Source organism: Telmatherina bonti, assembly GCF_933228915.1.
Source record: "Telmatherina bonti genome assembly, chromosome: 19".
Lineage (NCBI taxonomy): Eukaryota > Metazoa > Chordata > Actinopteri > Atheriniformes > Telmatherinidae > Telmatherina > Telmatherina bonti.
In genome coordinates, this window is record NC_136617.1 from 3807066 (window position 1) to 3831707 (window position 24642).

The window sequence follows — 24642 nt, forward strand, 5'->3', positions numbered from 1 at the left end:
TCCTACCACCCAGAACGGGAACAAGGTTCTAGATCCTACCACCCAGAACGGGAACAAGGTTCTAGATACTACCACCCAGAACGGGAACAAGGTTCTAGATACTACCACCCAGAACGGGAACAAGGTTCTAGATACTACCACCCAGAACGGGAACAAGGTTCTAGATACTACCACCCAGAACGGGAACAAGGTTCTAGATACTACCATTCAGAAAATGAACAAGGTTCTAGATCCTACCATTCAGAACGGGAACATGGGTCTAGATCCTACCATTCAGAACGGGAACAAGGTTCTAGATCCTACCACCCAGAACGGGAACAAGGTTCTAGATCCTACCACCCAGAACGGGAACAAGGTTCTAGATCCTACCACCCAGAACGGGAACAAGGTTCTAGATCCTACCATTCAGAACGGGAACAAGGTTCTAGATACTACCACCCAGAACGGGAACAAGGTTCTAGATACTACCATTCAGAAAATGAACAAGGTTCTAGATCCTACCATTCAGAACGGGAACAAGGTTCTAGATCCTACCACCCAGAACGGGAACAAGGTTCTAGATACTACCACCCAGAACGGGAACAAGGTTCTAGATACTACCACCCAGAACGGGAACAAGGTTCTAGATACTACCACCCAGAACGGGAACAAGGTTCTAGATACTACCATTCAGAACGGGAACAAGGTTCTAGATCCTACCACCCAGAACGGGAACAAGGTTCTAGATCCTACCACCCAGAACGGGAACAAGGTTCTAGATCCTACCATTCAGAACGGGAACAAGGTTCTAGATCCTACCACCCAGAACGGGAACAAGGTTCTAGATCCTACCACCCAGAACGGGAACAAGGTTCTAGATACTACCATTCAGAACGGGAACAAGGTTCTAGATCCTACCACCCAGAACGGGAACAAGGTTCTAGATCCTACCACCCAGAACGGGAACAAGGTTCTAGATCCTACCATTCAGAACGGGAACAAGGTTCTAGATCCTACCACCCAGAACGGGAACAAGGTTCTAGATCCTACCACCCAGAACGGGAACAAGGTTCTAGATCCTACCATTCAGAACGGGAACAAGGTTCTAGATCCTACCACCCAGAACGGGAACAAGGTTCTAGATCCTACCACCCAGAACGGGAACAAGGTTCTAGATACTACCACCCAGAACGGGAACAAGGTTCTAGATACTACCACCCAGAACGGGAACAAGGTTCTAGATACTACCACCCAGAACGGGAACAAGGTTCTAGATACTACCACCCAGAACGGGAACAAGGTTCTACATACTACCATTCAGAACGGGAACAAGGTTCTAGATACTACCATTCAGAACGGGAACAAGGTTCTAGATCCTACCACCCAGAACGGGAACAAGGTTCTAGATACTACCACCCAGAACGGGAACAAGGTTCTAGATCCTACCATTCAGAACGGGAACAAGGTTCTAGATACTACCACCCAGAACAGGAACAAGGTTCTAGATACTACCATTCAGAATGTGAACAAGGTTCTAGATCCTACCACCCAGAACGGGAACAAGGTTCTAGATACTACCACCCAGAACGGGAACAAGGTTCTAGATACTACCACCCAGAACGGGAACAAGGTTCTAGATACTACCACCCAGAACGGGAACAAGGTTCTACATACTACCACCCAGAACGGGAACAAGGTTCTAGATACTACCACCCAGAACGGGAACAAGGTTCTAGATACTACCACCCAGAACGGGAACAAGGTTCTACATACTACCATTCAGAACGGGAACAAGGTTCTAGATACTACCATTCAGAACGGGAACAAGGTTCTAGATCCTACCACCCAGAACGGGAACAAGGTTCTAGATACTACCACCCAGAACGGGAACAAGGTTCTAGATCCTACCACCCAGAACGGGAACAAGGTTCTAGATCCTACCATTCAGAACGGGAACAAGGTTCTAGATACTACCACCCAGAACGGGAACAAGGTTCTAGATCCTACCACCCAGAACGGGAACAAGGTTCTAGATACTACCACCCAGAACGGGAACAAGGTTCTAGATACTACCATTCAGAATGTGAACAAGGTTCTAGATCCTACCATTCAGAACGGGAACAAGGTTCTAGATCCTACCACCCAGAACGGGAACAAGGTTCTAGATCCTACCACCCAGAACGGGAACAAGGTTCTAGATACTACCACCCAGAACGGGAACAAGGTTCTAGATACTACCACCCAGAACGGGAACAAGGTTCTAGATACTACCACCCAGAACGGGAACAAGGTTCTACATACTACCATTCAGAATGGGAACAAGGTTCTAGATACTACCACCCAGAATGGGAACAAGGTTCTAGATCCTACCATTCAGAACGGGAACAAGGTTCTAGATACTACCACCCAGAACGGGAACAAGGTTCTAGATACTACCACCCAGAACGGGAACAAGGTTCTAGATACTACCACCCAGAACGGGAACAAGGTTCTAGATACTACCATTCAGAACGGGAACAAGGTTCTAGATACTACCACCCAGAACGGGAACAAGGTTCTAGATACTACCATTCAGAAAATGAACAAGGTTCTAGATCCTACCATTCAGAACGGGAACAAGGTTCTAGATCCTACCACCCAGAACGGGAACAAGGTTCTAGATCCTACCACCCAGAACGGGAACAAGGTTCTAGATACTACCACCCAGAACGGGAACAAGGTTCTAGATACTACCACCCAGAACGGGAACAAGGTTCTAGATACTACCACCCAGAACGGGAACAAGGTTCTAGATACTACCACCCAGAACGGGAACAAGGTTCTAGATACTACCATTCAGAACGGGAACAAGGTTCTAGATCCTACCACCCAGAACGGGAACAAGGTTCTAGATCCTACCACCCAGAACGGGAACAAGGTTCTAGATCCTACCATTCAGAACGGGAACAAGGTTCTAGATCCTACCACCCAGAACGGGAACAAGGTTCTAGATCCTACCACCCAGAACGGGAACAAGGTTCTAGATCCTACCATTCAGAACGGGAACAAGGTTCTAGATCCTACCACCCAGAACGGGAACAAGGTTCTAGATCCTACCACCCAGAACGGGAACAAGGTTCTAGATCCTACCATTCAGAACGGGAACAAGGTTCTAGATCCTACCACCCAGAACGGGAACAAGGTTCTAGATCCTACCACCCAGAACGGGAACAAGGTTCTAGATCCTACCATTCAGAACAGGAACAAGGTTCTAGATCCTACCACCCAGAACGGGAACAAGGTTCTAGATCCTACCACCCAGAACGGGAACAAGGTTCTAGATACTACCACCCAGAACGGGAACAAGGTTCTAGATCCTACCACCCAGAACGGGAACAAGGTTCTAGATCCTACCACCCAGAACGGGAACAAGGTTCTACATACTACCATTCAGAACGGGAACAAGGTTCTAGATACTACCATTCAGAACGGGAACAAGGTTCTAGATCCTACCACCCAGAACGGGAACAAGGTTCTAGATCCTACCACCCAGAACGGGAACAAGGTTCTAGATCCTACCATTCAGAACGGGAACAAGGTTCTAGATACTACCACCCAGAACAGGAACAAGGTTCTAGATACTACCATTCAGAATGTGAACAAGGTTCTAGATCCTACCACCCAGAACGGGAACAAGGTTCTAGATACTACCACCCAGAACGGGAACAAGGTTCTAGATACTACCACCCAGAACGGGAACAAGGTTCTAGATACTACCACCCAGAACGGGAACAAGGTTCTACATACTACCACCCAGAACGGGAACAAGGTTCTAGATACTACCACCCAGAACGGGAACAAGGTTCTAGATACTACCACCCAGAACGGGAACAAGGTTCTACATACTACCATTCAGAACGGGAACAAGGTTCTAGATACTACCATTCAGAACGGGAACAAGGTTCTAGATCCTACCACCCAGAACGGGAACAAGGTTCTAGATACTACCACCCAGAACGGGAACAAGGTTCTAGATCCTACCACCCAGAACGGGAACAAGGTTCTAGATCCTACCATTCAGAACGGGAACAAGGTTCTAGATACTACCACCCAGAACGGGAACAAGGTTCTAGATACTACCACCCAGAACGGGAACAAGGTTCTAGATACTACCATTCAGAATGTGAACAAGGTTCTAGATCCTACCATTCAGAACGGGAACAAGGTTCTAGATCCTACCACCCAGAACGGGAACAAGGTTCTAGATACTACCACCCAGAACGGGAACAAGGTTCTACATACTACCATTCAGAATGGGAACAAGGTTCTAGATACTACCACCCAGAATGGGAACAAGGTTCTAGATCCTACCATTCAGAACGGGAACAAGGTTCTAGATACTACCATTCAGAATGTGAACAAGGTTCTAGATCCTACCATTCAGAACGGGAACAAGGTTCTAGATCCTACCACCCAGAACGGGAACAAGGTTCTAGATACTACCACCCAGAACGGGAACAAGGTTCTAGATCCTACCATTCAGAACGGGAACAAGGTTCTAGATACTACCACCCAGAACAGGAACAAGGTTCTAGATACTACCATTCAGAATGTGAACAAGGTTCTAGATCCTACCACCCAGAACGGGAACAAGGTTCTAGATACTACCACCCAGAACGGGAACAAGGTTCTAGATACTACCACCCAGAACGGGAACAAGGTTCTAGATACTACCACCCAGAACGGGAACAAGGTTCTACATACTACCACCCAGAACGGGAACAAGGTTCTAGATACTACCACCCAGAACGGGAACAAGGTTCTAGATACTACCACCCAGAACGGGAACAAGGTTCTACATACTACCATTCAGAACGGGAACAAGGTTCTAGATACTACCATTCAGAACGGGAACAAGGTTCTAGATCCTACCACCCAGAACGGGAACAAGGTTCTAGATACTACCACCCAGAACGGGAACAAGGTTCTAGATCCTACCACCCAGAACGGGAACAAGGTTCTAGATCCTACCATTCAGAACGGGAACAAGGTTCTAGATACTACCACCCAGAACGGGAACAAGGTTCTAGATCCTACCACCCAGAACGGGAACAAGGTTCTAGATACTACCACCCAGAACGGGAACAAGGTTCTAGATACTACCATTCAGAATGTGAACAAGGTTCTAGATCCTACCATTCAGAACGGGAACAAGGTTCTAGATCCTACCACCCAGAACGGGAACAAGGTTCTAGATACTACCACCCAGAACGGGAACAAGGTTCTACATACTACCATTCAGAATGGGAACAAGGTTCTAGATACTACCACCCAGAATGGGAACAAGGTTCTAGATCCTACCATTCAGAACGGGAACAAGGTTCTAGATCCTACCATTCAGAACGGGAACAAGGTTCTAGATCCTACCATTCAGAACGGGAACAAGGTTCTAGATCCTACCACCCAGAACGGGAACAAGGTTCTAGATACTACCATTCAGAACGGGAACAAGGTTCTAGATCCTACCACCCAGAACGGGAACAAGGTTCTAGATCCTACCACACAGAACGGGAACAAGGTTCTAGATACTACCACCCAGAACGGGAACAAGGTTCTACATACTACCATTCAGAATGGGAACAAGGTTCTAGATACTACCACCCAGAATGGGAACAAGGTTCTAGATCCTACCATTCAGAACGGGAACAAGGTTCTAGATACTACCACCCAGAACGGGAACAAGGTTCTAGATACTACCACCCAGAACGGGAACAAGGTTCTAGATACTACCATTCAGAACGGGAACAAGGTTCTAGATCCTACCACCCAGAACGGGAACAAGGTTCTAGATCCTACCATTCAGAACGGGAACAAGGTTCTAGATCCTACCACCCAGAACGGGAACAAGGTTCTAGATACTACCACCCAGAACGGGAACAAGGTTCTAGATACTACCATTCAGAACGGGAACAAGGTTCTAGATCCTACCACCCAGAACGGGAACAAGGTTCTAGATCCTACCATTCAGAACGGGAACAAGGTTCTAGATCCTACCACCCAGAACGGGAACAAGGTTCTAGATACTACCATTCAGAACGGGAACAAGGTTCTAGATCCTACCACCCAGAACGGGAACAAGGTTCTAGATCCTACCACCCAGAACGGGAACAAGGTTCTAGATCCTACCATTCAGAACGGGAACAAGGTTCTAGATACTACCACCCAGAACGGGAACAAGGTTCTAGATACTACCACCCAGAACGGGAACATGGTTCTAGATCCTACCATTCAGAACGGGAACAAGGTTCTAGATCCTACCATTCAGAACGGGAACAAGGTTCTAGATCCTACCATTCAGAACGGGAACAAGGTTCTAGATACTACCACCCAGAACGGGAACAAGGTTCTAGATCCTACCACCCAGAACGGGAACAAGGTTCTAGATCCTACCACCCAGAACGGGAACAAGGTTCTAGATCCTACCACCCAGAACGGGAACAAGGTTCTAGATCCTACCACCCAGAACGGGAACAAGGTTCTAGATACTACCATTCAGAACGGGAACAAGGTTCTAGATCCTACCACCCAGAACGGGAACAAGGTTCTAGATCCTACCACCCAGAACGGGAACAAGGTTCTAGATCCTACCATTCAGAACGGGAACAAGGTTCTAGATACTACCACCCAGAACGGGAACAAGGTTCTAGATACTACCATTCAGAAAATGAACAAGGTTCTAGATCCTACCATTCAGAACGGGAACAAGGTTCTAGATCCTACCACCCAGAACGGGAACAAGGTTCTAGATCCTACCACCCAGAACGGGAACAAGGTTCTAGGTACTACCACCCAGAACGGGAACAAGGTTCTAGATACTACCACCCAGAACGGGAACAAGGTTCTAGATACTACCACCCAGAACGGGAACAAGGTTCTACATACTACCATTCAGAACGGGAACAAGGTTCTAGATACTACCATTCAGAACGGGAACAAGGTTCTAGATCCTACCACCCAGAACGGGAACAAGGTTCTAGATCCTACCACCCAGAACGGGAACAAGGTTCTAGATCCTACCATTCAGAACGGGAACAAGGTTCTAGATACTACCACCCAGAACGGGAACAAGGTTCTAGATACTACCACCCAGAACGGGAACAAGGTTCTAGATACTACCACCCAGAACGGGAACAAGGTTCTAGATACTACCATTCAGAATGTGAACAAGGTTCTAGATCCTACCATTCAGAACGGGAACAAGGTTCTAGATACTACCATTCAGAAAATGAACAAGGTTCTAGATCCTACCATTCAGAACGGGAACAAGGTTCTAGATCCTACCACCCAGAACGGGAACAAGGTTCTAGATCCTACCACCCAGAACGGGAACAAGGTTCTAGATCCTACCACCCAGAACGGGAACAAGGTTCTAGATACTACCACCCAGAATGGGAACAAGGTTCTAGATACTACCACCCAGAACGGGAACAAGGTTCTAGATACTCCCACCCAGAACGGGAACAAGGTTCTACATACTACCACCCAGAACGGGAACAAGGTTCTAGATACTACCATTCAGAATGTGAACAAGGTTCTAGATCCTACCATTCAGAACGGGAACAAGGTTCTAGATCCTACCACCCAGAACGGGAACAAGGTTCTAGATACTACCACCCAGAACGGGAACAAGGTTCTAGATACTACCACCCAGAACGGGAACAAGGTTCTACATACTACCATTCAGAACGGGAACAAGGTTCTAGATACTACCATTCAGAACGGGAACAAGGTTCTAGATCCTACCACCCAGAACGGGAACAAGGTTCTAGATACTACCACCCAGAACGGGAACAAGGTTCTAGATCCTACCATTCAGAACGGGAACAAGGTTCTAGATACTACCACCCAGAACGGGAACAAGGTTCTAGATACTACCACCCAGAACGGGAACAAGGTTCTAGATACTACCACCCAGAACGGGAACAAGGTTCTAGATACTACCATTCAGAATGTGAACAAGGTTCTAGATCCTACCATTCAGAACGGGAACAAGGTTCTAGATCCTACCACCCAGAACGGGAACAAGGTTCTAGATACTACCACCCAGAACGGGAACAAGGTTCTAGATACTACCACCCAGAACGGGAACAAGGTTCTACATACTACCATTCAGAACGGGAACAAGGTTCTAGATACTACCACCCAGAATGGGAACAAGGTTCTACATACTACCATTCAGAACGGGAACATGGTTCTAGATACTACCACCCAGAACGGGAACAAGGTTCTAGATACTACCACCCAGAACGGGAACAAGGTTCTAGATACTACCATTCAGAACGGGAACAAGGTTCTAGATCCTACCACCCAGAACGGGAACAAGGTTCTAGATCCTACCATTCAGAACGGGAACAAGGTTCTAGATACTACCACCCAGAACAGGAACAAGGTTCTACATACTACCATTCAGAATGTGAACAAGGTTCTAGATCCTACCACCCAGAACGGGAACAAGGTTCTAGATACTACCATTCAGAACGGGAACAAGGTTCTAGATACTACCACCCAGAACGGGAACAAGGTTCTAGATACTACCATTCAGAACGGGAACAAGGTTCTAGATCCTACCACCCAGAACGGGAACAAGGTTCTAGATCCTACCATTCAGAACGGGAACAAGGTTGTAGATACTACCACCCAGAACGGGAACAAGGTTCTAGATACTACCATTCAGAACGGGAACAAGGTTCTAGATACTACCACCCAGAACGGGAACAAGGTTCTAGATCCTACCACCCAGAACGGGAACAAGGTTCTAGATCCTACCATTCAGAATGTGAACAAGGTTCTAGATCCTACCACCCAGAACAGGAACAAGGTTCTAGATACTACCATTCAGAATGTGAACAAGGTTCTAGATACTACCACCCAGAACGGGAACAAGGTTCTAGATACTACCATTCAGAACGGGAACAAGGTTCTAGATACTACCACCCAGAACGGGAACAAGGTTCTAGATACTACCATTCAGAACGGGAACAAGGTTGTAGATACTACCACCCAGAACGGGAACAAGGTTCTAGATCCTACCATTCAGAACGGGAACAAGGTTGTAGATCCTACCACCCAGAACGGGAACAAGGTTCTAGATACTACCACCCAGAACGGGAACAAGGTTCTAGATCCTTCCACCCAGAACGGGAACAAGGTTCTAGATACTACCATTCAGAACGGGAACAAGGTTCTAGATCCTAACACCCAGAACGGGAACAAGGTTCTAGATCCTACCATTCAGAACGGGAACAAGGTTCTAGATACTACCACCCAGAACGGGAACAAGGTTCTAGATCCTACCACCCAGAACGGGAACAAGGTTCTAGATCCTACCATTCAGAACGGGAACAAGGTTCTAGATACTACCACCCAGAACGGGAACAAGGTTCTAGATACTACCACCCAGAACGGGAACAAGGTTCTAGATCCTACCATTCAGAACGGGAACAAGGTTCTAGATACTACCACTCAGAACGGGAACAAGGTTCTAGATCCTACCACCCAGAACGGGAACAAGGTTCTAGATCCTACCATTCAGAACGGGAACAAGGTTCTAGATACTACCACCCAGAACGGGAACAAGGTTCTAGATCCTACCACCCAGAACGGGAACAAGGTTCTAGATACTACCACCCAGAACGGGAACAAGGTTCTAGATACTACCACCCAGAACGGGAACAAGGTTCTAGATCCTACCACCCAGAACGGGAACAAGGTTCTAGATCCTACCACCCAGAACGGGAACAAGGTTCTAGATACTTCCATACAATACGACCCCAGCCCTCCGACAATCTGCCCAGATTGACCTCAAACTCATTTCAGTATTCAGAGTTTTATTACAGCCTCCGGACAAGATAAAACTCAAATCAACAATAGACTCACCAGAGCACGGACATCTCTTGATCAGCTGAAATCCTGTCAACCAGACCCGGCGGCTGCTATTGACGGCCATCCCGCCACTGGAACCCTTCCACAGTTCACTGATCCAGAGACCTGATTGCATCTCAGACCTAAACCAAAGATCCTGATCAGCTCCACACCGAGCCAACAGGCGCCCCAGTTCCATGTCGCTCCACGGCGGCAAAGAGGAAGGCGTCACTCCAGCGCACCTTCACCAAACAACATCTCCTTGCATTGCAAGGAGTACCAATGGACTTTAGAGTGGAACTGACGCTTTGCTGCTTAGAGGGGAAGGCTAAAAGAAAAATGTTAATTTTGCCACAAAACAGACGAGATACCACAGCAAATATTTTCGCTGAGCTTCATAAATTATATGGTGATAAAACCACAGCCTCAGTTCTGCACTCAATTCTTTAATGCGAAAGAACAGCCTCATGAGGATGTCGGTACGTTTGCCCTCAGATTACAAAAGGATTTTATTAGACTCAGGACCCAAGGGGGATTAATGACGAAGATGTTTTACCGCATGACCGTTTGATTGAAGGTCTTAGAGACTCCGAACAAGGGGAGAGATCCGAACCAAAATTTTGCTGGATGATACGCTCACATGTGAAACTGTTAAAGATGAACTGCGTTTAAGGGAAAAGGCCTATGGAGAGATATTTGAACAGGGTCAATGTTTTAGTTTGAAGGGACGTGATAGAAATACCGTGAACCCAAGGACCTTGAACAATTTAAGTCACAGTTAAAGGAAAAGATGAATACTCAAATTACTGCTAAATTTACAGAACTTTCTAAAACCATTATTAGTGACATCTGGTCTGAACTGCAGAGGACCCAGCCCAGACCAGCCCATTCTTCAGCCTGGAATCCTTCCTTCCGTCGGAAGGGGCCGCCCCCCGTATGAATTCTGCAAACCGGTATGATGAGCGGGGCAATCCACTTTGTAATAAATGCAACCAGCCAGGCCTCATTGCTCGCTTTTGCAATGTCAGACAAAGATCCGCCTCTTTAAACTAATGGACACCACTGTAGCGGCCCACACAGTGGGGTATCCAGAATCTAAAGGGCCAAAAGCAGGAATTGCACCCTAATTAATCGACAAATACCAAAGGTCGACTCAATGATTCAGAATGTTCCAGTTCATTACATTTTAGACACAGGGTCTAATGTTTCGCTGATGAAAACAGTTTCTTCCTGCGTCATTTTGCCAAAGAAGGGAATCAGCTGGAGGATGCAGGACACTGGCTTACGCTAGAGGCTGCTAATTTGCTCAACAAGTACAAGTGTTTTCAGGTGTTAGAGCTCTGGGAGGAGATTCGGGTGTTTCTGGACGAGCAGTTCATTGTCCAACTGGAAATCTGAATGATTTAAAGTCAAGCTGGGAGCATGGATGCCAAGGTGAAGGTATCGGTGGACACCTGCAGGATGAAATGGATATTTCTCTGAGAGGAGACTGAAGGAGAACCACTTGCAGGTTTTGCTTTGGACTTTATTCTATTCTATTGTCATTTAGCAGACGCTTTTATCCAAAGCGACTTACATACATGATCATACCACGATAGGCACATCGGGGAGCAACTTAGGGTTCAGTGTCTTGCCCAAGGACACTTTGGCACATAGTCAGGGGAAGCCTGGAACCGAACTCCCAACTTCCCAGTTAAAAGACAACTGCTGTTCCACCAGAGCTACAGCCTTTAATGATAAAAAGGGAAGACTGATTTATTCCAAACTTTGTTTCGAACTTTTTTATTTAATTTAAATTTTTTCTGAAGTCATTTCTTCGTTTTACCGACATTTTTCCCCAAACTGATCCAGCAGCCGATATGTAAATAAATAAATCACAAGCTCAACTGATTTCATATGTTCCGATTCGTTTCTTCCATTTTATTTCTCATTGTCTTCCTGGTTTTTTGGGTTAATTTGGATTTTTAAAAATGCTTTAAATATAGTTGAAATAAAAACAAATCGGAAACAGTTCCTGGAATAAACCATGACCGTTTGGTGAATAAATAGTGACATAATGCTTCCATGTTAGAGGTTTTGCTGCTGTGGCTGCCGGTAGGATTCAGTTTCTGTCTTTTCTTTCTGGACATTCAAAATGTAAAAACCTTCCAGAAGATTCTGACCAGTCCCCCCTTCATGCTGTCCAGGAAACTTCCCCTCAACGATGAGCTCAGGAACGCCGGGACGAATCTGGAAGGAAACGCAGAGAGAGCCGAGGATCTGGTCCTGTTCTGGACCGTTTCTTTCAGCAGTAATGCACCCGTCCAGTTGTCCCGGTCCCTGTCACCAGGATGTCCGGCTGTCCGTTCCTCCAGATCTCTCGGACGATTCGCTCGCGCTCTTCCAGCCGCCTCGCCTTCTCCAGCTCCTCTGCCGACGCAAAGACGTTGCAGCTCCTCAGAGTGCCATTCCACGCAGGACTGAGGTCCCTCAGGGGCCCTGCGGTCAAACTGGGAACCTCTGCTTCTTCTTCATCATCATCCTCCTCTCCAACACTCTCCTCCTCCTCCTCCTCGCTAGACTCCTTCAGCTGTCTCCTCTCCGGAGATGGAGGAAGTCTGCTGCGGCGGCGAGTCCTGCAGGCGATGGCGGCCACCAGGAGGCAGAGCGCCATGAGGAGCCCGAAGCAGACGCCCATCATGAAGTAGAGCGCAAAGCTCTCTGGATTGGCTGAAAGACGTGGAAGAAAAGCGGGGGTTGCCATGGAGATTCAGTCTGTTTCCCGTCTGTCCACATTATCATTATGGAACCATTAACTCCAAAGTCTCCAGGGTCGTCCTGGTCTAACTGTCTCCTCTCAGGACCCATTTAGGGGTCTCAAACCGAAGGTTTGACATACTGACCTTTGATATGAGCGTAGGTGGCCATGCTGTTACTGAGCAGCTCCATGTCTCTTCTCACAGGGTCCATCCTGGTCCAGATGTCCAGAGTCTCTGGTCACAGCTTCGGCCTGCAGGAAGACATGAGGACAGGAAGAAGTCAAACCCTGAGTGGCTGTCCCGTTTCTGTCTCCGGTTAAAGTTTGTCTTGTATTTAATCGGATTTTCCTGATCTCGTCCAGGACTGCTGGATCTTCAGGCCATGTGGGACGTCCATCAGAGGTCAGTCCTGCAGGACAGTCTGTCCCTCTCGGCAGGGTGAGGATGACGATGTACGGATGGCAAAAATAATCGACCTGATTTAAGTCGACCTGATTTCACGTGGAAAACTTCCGGAAGTTAAAGGGTCATTTCAGCAAAACGGACGGATTTTTTCTTCCTTAAAACATCTGGACAGAAGATCCCCGTCCTCACGCCGACGCTGCTTTATTTCCAGTAAACGTTTACAGGTACGAGCAGGTGGAGCGGATGACGAGACGAGCTGCTGCTGAGATCTTCATCATGGTGTTCATCTCACCACATCTGGGTTTCCTGCAGTAAACAGGAAGAAGCTTTCAGGGTCAGACTGGTTCTGAACCCAGATGGTTCCAGTAAACCTCCAGACCCCCCAACACACACACACACACACACACACACACACACACACACTCACGCACACACTGTTATTACAACAACAATAACAGTGTTGCCGCATGTTTGTCTTTCTGTTGCGGTCCCCCAGAGACCCCCCTCCCCCCTCAGAGGCTTCACTCTGTTTGTTTTAAGACTATTACAGTTCTATTTATATGTGTGTGTGTGTGTGTGTGTGTGTGTGTGTGTGTCATATCCATGGTTCTGCCTCAATTTGCTGCCATCAGACCAGAACAAGAACGGCTCCTTTAGTTTCAGTCTCACACACTACTAAACACTACTACACACTACTACACACTACGACACACTACTACACACTACCACACAATACTACAGACTACTACACACTACTACACACTACTACACAATACTACACAATACTACACACTACTACACACTACGACACACTACTACACACTACTACACAATACTACAGACTACTACACACTACTACACACTACTACACAATACTACACAATACTACGCACTACTACACACTACTACACAATACTACACAATACGACACACTACGACACACTACTACACACTAATACACAATACTACGCACTACTACACACTACTACACAATACTACACACTACGACACACTACTACACACTACTACACAATACTACAGACTACTACACACTACTACACACTACTACACAATACTACACAATACTACACACTACTACACACTACTACACACTACGACACACTACTACACACTACTACACAATACTACAGACTACTACACACTACTACACACTACTACACAATACTACACAATACTACGCACTACTACACACTACTACACAATACTACACAATACGACACACTACGACACACTACTACACACTAATACACAATACTACGCACTACTACACACTACTACACAATACTACACAATACGACACACTACGACACACTACTACACACTAATACACACTACTACACAATACTACATACTACACACTACTACACACGACACTACTACATATGACTACACACTACTACATACTACTACAAACTACTACACACTACTACACACTACTACACAATACTACATACTACTACAAACTACTACACACTACTACACAATACTACACACTACTACACAATACTACACACTACTACATACTACTACACACTACTACATACTACTACACACTACTACATACTACTACTACACACTACTACATACTACTACTACACACTACTACACACTACTACACACGACTAAACACTACTACATACTACTACACAATACTACACACTACTACATACTACTACACACTATTACATACTACTACATACTACACACTACTACACACTACTACAAACTACTACATACTACTACTACACAAAACTAAACACTACTACATACTACTATACACTACTACATACTACTACACAATACTACACACTACTACATACTACTACACACTACTACACAATACTACACACTAATACACACTACTACACAATACTACATACTACACACTACTACACACGACACTACTACATATGACTACACACTACTACATACTACTACAAACTACTACACACTACTACACACTACTACACAATACTACATACTACTACAAACTACTACACACTACTACACAATACTACACACTACTACACAATACTACACACTACTACACAATACTACATACTACTACAAACTACTACACACTACTACACAATACTACACAGTACTACACAATACTACACACTACTACATACTACTACACACTACTACATACTACTACACACTACTACATACTACTACACACTACTACATACTACTACACACTACTACATACTACTACACACTACTACATACTACTACACAATACTACATACTACTACAAACTACTACACACTACTACACAATACTACACAGTACTACACAATACTACACACGACTACACACTACTACAAACTACTACATACTACTACTACACACGACTAAACACTACTATACACTACTACACACTACTACACACTACTACATACTACTACACACTACGACACAATACTACACACTACTACACAATACTACACACTACTACATACTACTACACACTACTACACACTACTACACACTACTACATGCTACTACACACTACGACACAATACTACACACTACTACACAATACTACACACTACTACATACTACTACATACTACACACTACTACACACGACTACACACTACTACATACTACTACACACTACGACACAATACTACATACTACTACACACTACTACACACTACTAAACACTACTACATACTACTACACACTACGACACAATACTACACACTACTACACAATACTACAAACTACTACATACTACTACATACTACACACTACTACACACGACTACACACTACTACACAATACTACAAACTACTACATACTACTACATACTACACACTACTACACACTACTACACACTACTACACACTACTACATACTACTACACACTACGACACAATACTACACACTACTACATACTACTACATACTACACACTACTACATACTACTACACACTACTACACAATACTACAAACTACTACACACTGCTACACACTACTACACACTACTACACAATACTACACACTACTACATACTACTACACACTACTACACAATACTACACTCTACTACACACTACTACATACGACTACACACTACTACACAATACTACACACTACTACGCACTATTACATACGACTACATACTACTACACAATACTACAAACTACTACACACTGCTACACACTACTACACACTACTACACAATACTACACACTACTACATACTACTACACACTACTACACAATACTACACTCTACTACACACTACTACATACTACACACTACTACACACGACTACATACTACTACACACGACTACACAATACTACACACTACTACACAATACTACACACTACTACACACTACTACACAATACTACACACTACTACACAATACTACACACTACTACACAATACTACACACTACTACATACTACTACACAATACTACACACTACTACATACTACTACACACTACTACATACTACTACACACAACTACATACGACTATACACTACTACACACTACTACACACTACTACATACTACTACACACTACTAAATACAACTACATACTACTACACACTACTACACACTACTACACACTACTATACACTACAACATACTACTACACACGACTACACACTACTACATACTACTACACACGACGACACACTACTACACACTACTACATACAACTACATACTACTACACACGACTACACACTACTACACACTACTACACACTACTACATACTACTACACACTACTACATACTACTACATATTACTACACACTACTACACACGACTACACACTACTACACACTACTATACACTACAACATACTACTACACACGACTACACACTACTACATACTACTACACACGACGACACACTACTACACACTACTACATACAACTACATACTACTACACACGACTACACACTACTACACACTACTACACACTACTACATACTACTACACACTACTACATACTACTACATACTACTACATACTACTACACACTACTACATACGACTATACACTACTACACACTACTATACACTACTACATACTACTACATACTACTACATACTACTACACACTACTACACACTACTACACACTACTACATACTACTACACACGACTACACACTACTACATACTACTACACACTACTACACACTACTACATACTACTACACACGACTACACACTACTACATACTACTACACACTACTACACACTACTACACACTACTACATACTACTATACACTACTACATACTACTACACACTACTACATACTACTACACACTACTACATACTACTACATACTACTACATACTACTACACACGACTACACACGACTACACACTACTACATACGACTATACACTACTACACACTACTATACACTACTACATACTACTACATACTACTACACACTACTACACACTACTACACACTACTACATACTACTACACACTACTACACACTACTACACACTACTACATACTACTACACACTACTACATACGACTATACACTACTACACACTACTATACACTACTACATACTACTACACACTACTACATACTACTACATACTACTACATACTACTACACACTACTACATACGACTATACACTACTACACACTACTATACACTACTACATACTACTACATACTACTACACACTACTACACACTACTACACACTACTACATACTACTACACACGACTACACACTACTACATACTACTACACACTACTACATACTACTACATACTACTACACACGACTACACACTACTACACACTACTACACACTACTACATACTACTACACACTACTACATACTACTACATACTACTACATACTACTACACACTACTACATACTACTACATACTACACACTACTACACACGACTACACACTACTACATACTACTACACACTACGACACAATACTACACACTACTACATACTACACACTACTACATACTACTACACACTACTACACAATACTACAAACTACTACACACTGCTACACACTACTACACACTACTACACAATACTACACACTACTACATACTACTACACACTACTACACAATACTACACTCTACTACACACTACTACATACTACACACTACTACACACGACTACATACTACTACACACGACTACACAATACTACACACTACTACACAATACTACACACTACTACACACTACTACACAATACTACACACTACTACACACTACTACACAATACTACACACTACTACACAATACTACACACTACTACATACTACTACACAATACTACACACTACTACATACTACTACACACTACTACATACTACTACACAATACTACACAATACTACACAATACTACACACTACTACACACTACTACATACTACTACACAATACTACACACTACTACATACTACTACACACTATTACATACTACTACATACGACACACTACTACACACTACTACAAACTACTACATTCTACTACATACTACTACTACACACGACTTAACACTACTACATACTACTACACACAACTACCTACTACATACTACTACTACACACGACTTAACACTACTACATACTACTACACACAACTACATACTACTACACACTACTAAATACAACTACATACTACTACACACAACTACATACGACTATACACTACTACACACTACTACACACTACTACATACTACTACACACTACTAAATACAACTACATACTACTACACACTACTACACACTACTACACACTACTACACACTACTATACACTACAACATACTACTACACACGACTACACACTACTACATACTACTACACACGACGACACACTACTACACACTACTACATACAACTACATACTACTACACACGACTACACACTACTACACACTACTACACAATACTACACACTACTACACACTACTACACAATACTACACACTACTACACAATACTACACACTACTACATACTACTACACAATACTACACACTACTACATACTACTACACACTACTACATACTACTACACAATACTACACAATACTACACAATACTACACACTACTACATACTACTACACAATACTACACACTACTACATACTACTACACACTATTACATACTACTACATACGACACACTACTACACACTACTACAAACTACTACATTCTACTACATACTACTACTACATACGACTATACACTACTACACACTACTACACACTACTACATACTACTACACACTACTAAATACAACTACATACTACTACACACTACTACACACTACTACACACTACTATACACTACAACATACTACTACACACGACTACACACTACTACATACTACTACACACGACGACACACTACTACACACTACTACATACAACTACATACTACTACACACGACTACACACTACTACACACTACTACACACTACTACATACTACTACACACTACTACATACTACTACATATTACTACACACTACTACACACGACTACACACTACTACACACTACTATACACTACAACATACTACTACACACGACTACACACTACTACATACTACTACACACGACGACACACTACTACACACTACTACATACAACTACATACTACTACACACGACTACACACTACTACACACTACTACACACTACTACATACTACTACACACTACTACATACTACTACATACTACTACATACTACTACACACTACTACATACGACTATACACTACTACACACTACTATACACTACTACATACTACTACATACTACTACATACTACTACACACTACTACACACTACTACACACTACTACATACTACTACACACGACTACACACTACTACATACTACTACACACTACTACACACTACTACATACTACTACACACGACTACACACTACTACATACTACTACACACTACTACACACTACTACAAACTACTACATACTACTATACACTACTACATACTACTACACACTACTACATACTACTACACACTACTACATACTACTACATACTACTACATACTACTACACACTACTACATACGACTATACACTACTACACACTACTATACACTACTACATACTACTACACACTACTACATACTACTACATACTACTACATACTACTACACACTACTACATACGACTATACACTACTACACACTACTATACACTACTACATACTACTACATACTACTACATACTACTACACACGACTACACACTACTACATACTACTACACACTACTACATACTACTACATACTACTACACACGACTACACACTACTACACACTACTACACACTACTACATACTACTACACACTACTACATACTACTACATACTACTACATACTACTACACACTACTACATACGACTATACACTACTACACACTACTATACACTACTACATACTACTACATACTACTACACACTACTACACACTACTACATACTACTACACACGACTACACACTACTACACACTACTACATACTACTACACACGACTACACACTACTACATACTACTACACACTACTACATACAACTACATACTACTACACACGACTACACACTACTACACACTACTACACACTACTACATACTACTACACACTACTACATACTACTACATACTACTACATACTACTACACACTACTACATACGACTATACACTACTACACACTACTATACACTACTACATACTACTACATACTACTACATACTACTACACACTACTACACACTACTACACACTACTACATACTACTACACACGACTACACACTACTACATACTACTACACACTACTACACACTACTACATACTACTACACACGACTACACACTACTACATACTACTACACACTACTACACACTACTACACACTACTACATACTACTATACACTACTACATACTACTACACACGACTACACACTACTACATACTACTACACACTACTACACACTACTACACACTACTATACACTACTACATACTACTACATACTACTACACACTACTATACACTACTACATACTACTACACACTACTACACACTACTACATACTACTACACACGACTACACACTACTACATACTACTACACACTACTACATACAACTACATACTACTACACACGACTACACACTACTACACACTACTACACACTACTACATACTACTACACACTACTACATACTACTACATACTACTACATACTACTACACACTACTACATACGACTATACACTACTACACACTACTATACACTACTACATACTACTACATACTACTACATACTACTACACACTACTACATACGACTATACACTACTACACACTACTATACACTACTACATACTACTACATACTACTACACACGACTACACACTACTACATACTACTACACACTACTACATACAACTACATACTACTACACACGACTACACACTACTACACACTACTACACACTACTACTTACTACTACACACTACTACATACTACTACATACTACTACATACTACTACACACTACTACATACGACTATACACTACTACACACCACTATACACTACTACATACTACTACATACTACTACACACTACTACATACTACTACACACGACTACACACTACTACATACTACTACACACTACTACACACTACTACATACTACTACACACGACTACACACTACTACATACTACTACACACTACTACACACTACTACACACTACTACATACTACTATACACTACTACATACTACTACACACTACTACATACTACTACATACTACTACATACTACTACACACTACTACATACGACTATACACTACTACACACTACTATACACTACTACATACTACTACACACTACTACATACTACTACATACTACTACATACTACTACACACTACTACATACGACTATACACTACTACACACTACTATACACTACTACATACTACTACATACTACTACATACTACTACACACTACTACACACTACTACACACTACTACATACTACTACACACGACTACACACTACTACATACTACTACACACTACTACATACTACTACATACTACTACATACTACTACACACTACTACATACTACTACATACTACTACATACTACTACACACTACTACACACTACTACATACTACTACACACTACTACATACTACTACATACTACTACACACTACTACATACGACTATACACTACTACACACTACTATACACTACTACATACTACTACATACTACTACATACTACTACACACTACTACACACTACTACACACTACTACATACTACTACACACGACTACACACTACTACATACTACTACACACTACTACACACTACTACATACTACTACACACGACTACACACTACTACATACTACTACACACTACTACACACGACTACACACTACTACATACTACTACACACTACTACATACTACTACACACTACTACATACTACTACACACTACTACACAATACTACACACTACTACACACTACTACACACTACTACACACTACGACACACTACTACACACTACTACACACTACGACACACTACTACATACAACTACATACTACTACACACTACTACACACGACTACACACTACTACATACAACTACATACAACTACACACTACTACATACTACTACACACTACTACATACGACTACATACTACTACACACTACTACATACTACTACACACTACTACATATGACTACATACTACTACACACTACTACACACTACTACATACTACTACACACTACTACATACTACTACACACTACTACACACGACGACACACTACTACACACTACTACATACAACTACATACTGCTACACACAACTACACACTACTACATACTACTACACACAACTACACACAACTACACACTACTACATACTACTACACACTACTACACACTACTACATACTACTACACACTACTACACACTACTACATACTACTACACACTACTACATACTACTACATTCTACTACATACGACTACATACTACTACACACGACTACACACTACTACATACAACTACATACTACTACACACTACTACACACGACTACACACTACTACATACAACTACATACAACTACACACTACTACATACTACTACACACTACTACATACGACTACATACTACTACACACTACTACATACTACTACACACTACTACATATGACTACATACTACTACACACTACTACACACTACTACATACTACTACACACTACTACATACTACTACACACTACTACATACGACTACACACTACTACACACTACTACATACGATTACATACTACCTCCACATCCTACATACTATTACATACTACTCATACTATTACATACTACTGCAGAGTACCTCCACATACTACAAACAACTACATACTACTACATAGTATTACCACCACATACTACATACTACTACATAGTACTACCTTCTCCATCACAGCTTGTCAGCTTGAACCATTTATCATCAGGTTTCCATGGGGACCAGGGGCACGAGGAGGAGGGGACACTGTGGGGCCCCTGCCCCTCATGTGGGGGGGGGGGGGGGGGGGGGGGGGGGGGTCTTGTGGTTTGGTGAGCTGGATTTTCTGCTTCTGGTTGTTTTGGGCAATATCGCCCCCTAGTGAGCAGCGGTTCTGAATGCAGGATGTTGTTTAGATGGTTTGATCCAGTTCAGGAAAGTTTGGTGTGAATTAAACCAGACCAAAGACAACTGGTATCGATCCAAGTCCAGCAGACTCTCCTGGTGGGAACGCAGCGTTACTGGCTGGAGGTCTGGGAGAAGACGGGGGTCTCGGTCAGAAAATCTGCCAATGCTCCATATTTCGTTCATCCAACAGAATCAGTTGTTAAAGATGAACGTCAGGCAGAGGGAAGATTTTAGCTTGGGTTTGTCTGAGCGGTTCAGCCCTGGACCAAACTTCCTACAACTCAGTCAGCTGGAGGTTCCAGACATTTAAACTGCAGATAAACCCTGAAGTCCTCCACAAACATCTGTATCTGGTGTGGAGAAAGACTTTGGGATGTGGTTCCAGACCGAACAGTTTTCCTTCCCACGCTCCCGGGAAGGAAAACATTCATCTCCAGATGATCCACCAACCTCCGAGACAGCTGCTGGTCATGCAGGGTTCAGAAACCAGAACCGTCTCAGAGTCCAGCCAAGTCTGAAGAGGAAACCTGAGACAGACTTTCACAGAAGGAAGCTGCTGTTGGTTCTGGACGGTCCAGGTTTTAGTCTGAAAGAAGAGCAGAACCAGCATGGTTTCCTTACCTCCGTCCTGGACAAGACCTGCTCAGGCTGGACACCTTTAGATCCCGCTCTGGACCTGATCTGTCAGCAGTTCTGGGCCTCCTCTCTCCTCAGTCCTGCATCCTCTGGCTTCAGAATGAAGGGGAGTCCTCCAACACTGAGCTCCGTTCGGCTGCGGGGTGGAACAGGAAATAGCTGGGCGGCTACACCGGGTCCTGGACTAACGGAGCTCTTTGTGTTTTAATCGGAGCCTCTAGGAGGGGAGGGGCTGCGCTGAGC

General features: G+C 43.1%; 1 protein-coding gene across 1 annotated transcript; it reads right to left on the reverse strand.

Annotated features, from left to right (window-relative positions):
- Positions 1-11503: 11503 nt before the first annotated feature.
- On the reverse strand, positions 11504-24483 carry eva1bb (eva-1 homolog Bb (C. elegans)). The gene is made up of 3 exons (XM_079259252.1): positions 24385-24483; positions 12762-12868; positions 11504-12588 (listed from the first exon to the last, which is right to left on the reverse strand). The coding sequence occupies exons 2-3, from the start codon at positions 12826-12828 to the stop codon at positions 12164-12166; spliced, it is 492 nt and encodes a 163-aa protein (XP_079115378.1). The 5' UTR covers positions 12829-12868; positions 24385-24483; the 3' UTR covers positions 11504-12163.
- Positions 24484-24642: the final 159 nt, after the last annotated feature.

Excerpts from the sequence above, each read along its gene's own strand:
- eva1bb (XM_079259252.1), bottom strand. The coding sequence starts at position 12,828 with ATGGACCCTGTGAGAAGAGACATGGAGCTGCTCAGTAACAGCATGGCC. Across the intron at positions 12,589-12,761 it reads CACCTACGCTCATATCAAAG|CCAATCCAGAGAGCTTTGCG; the intron begins GTCAGTATGTCA and ends CACGTCTTTCAG.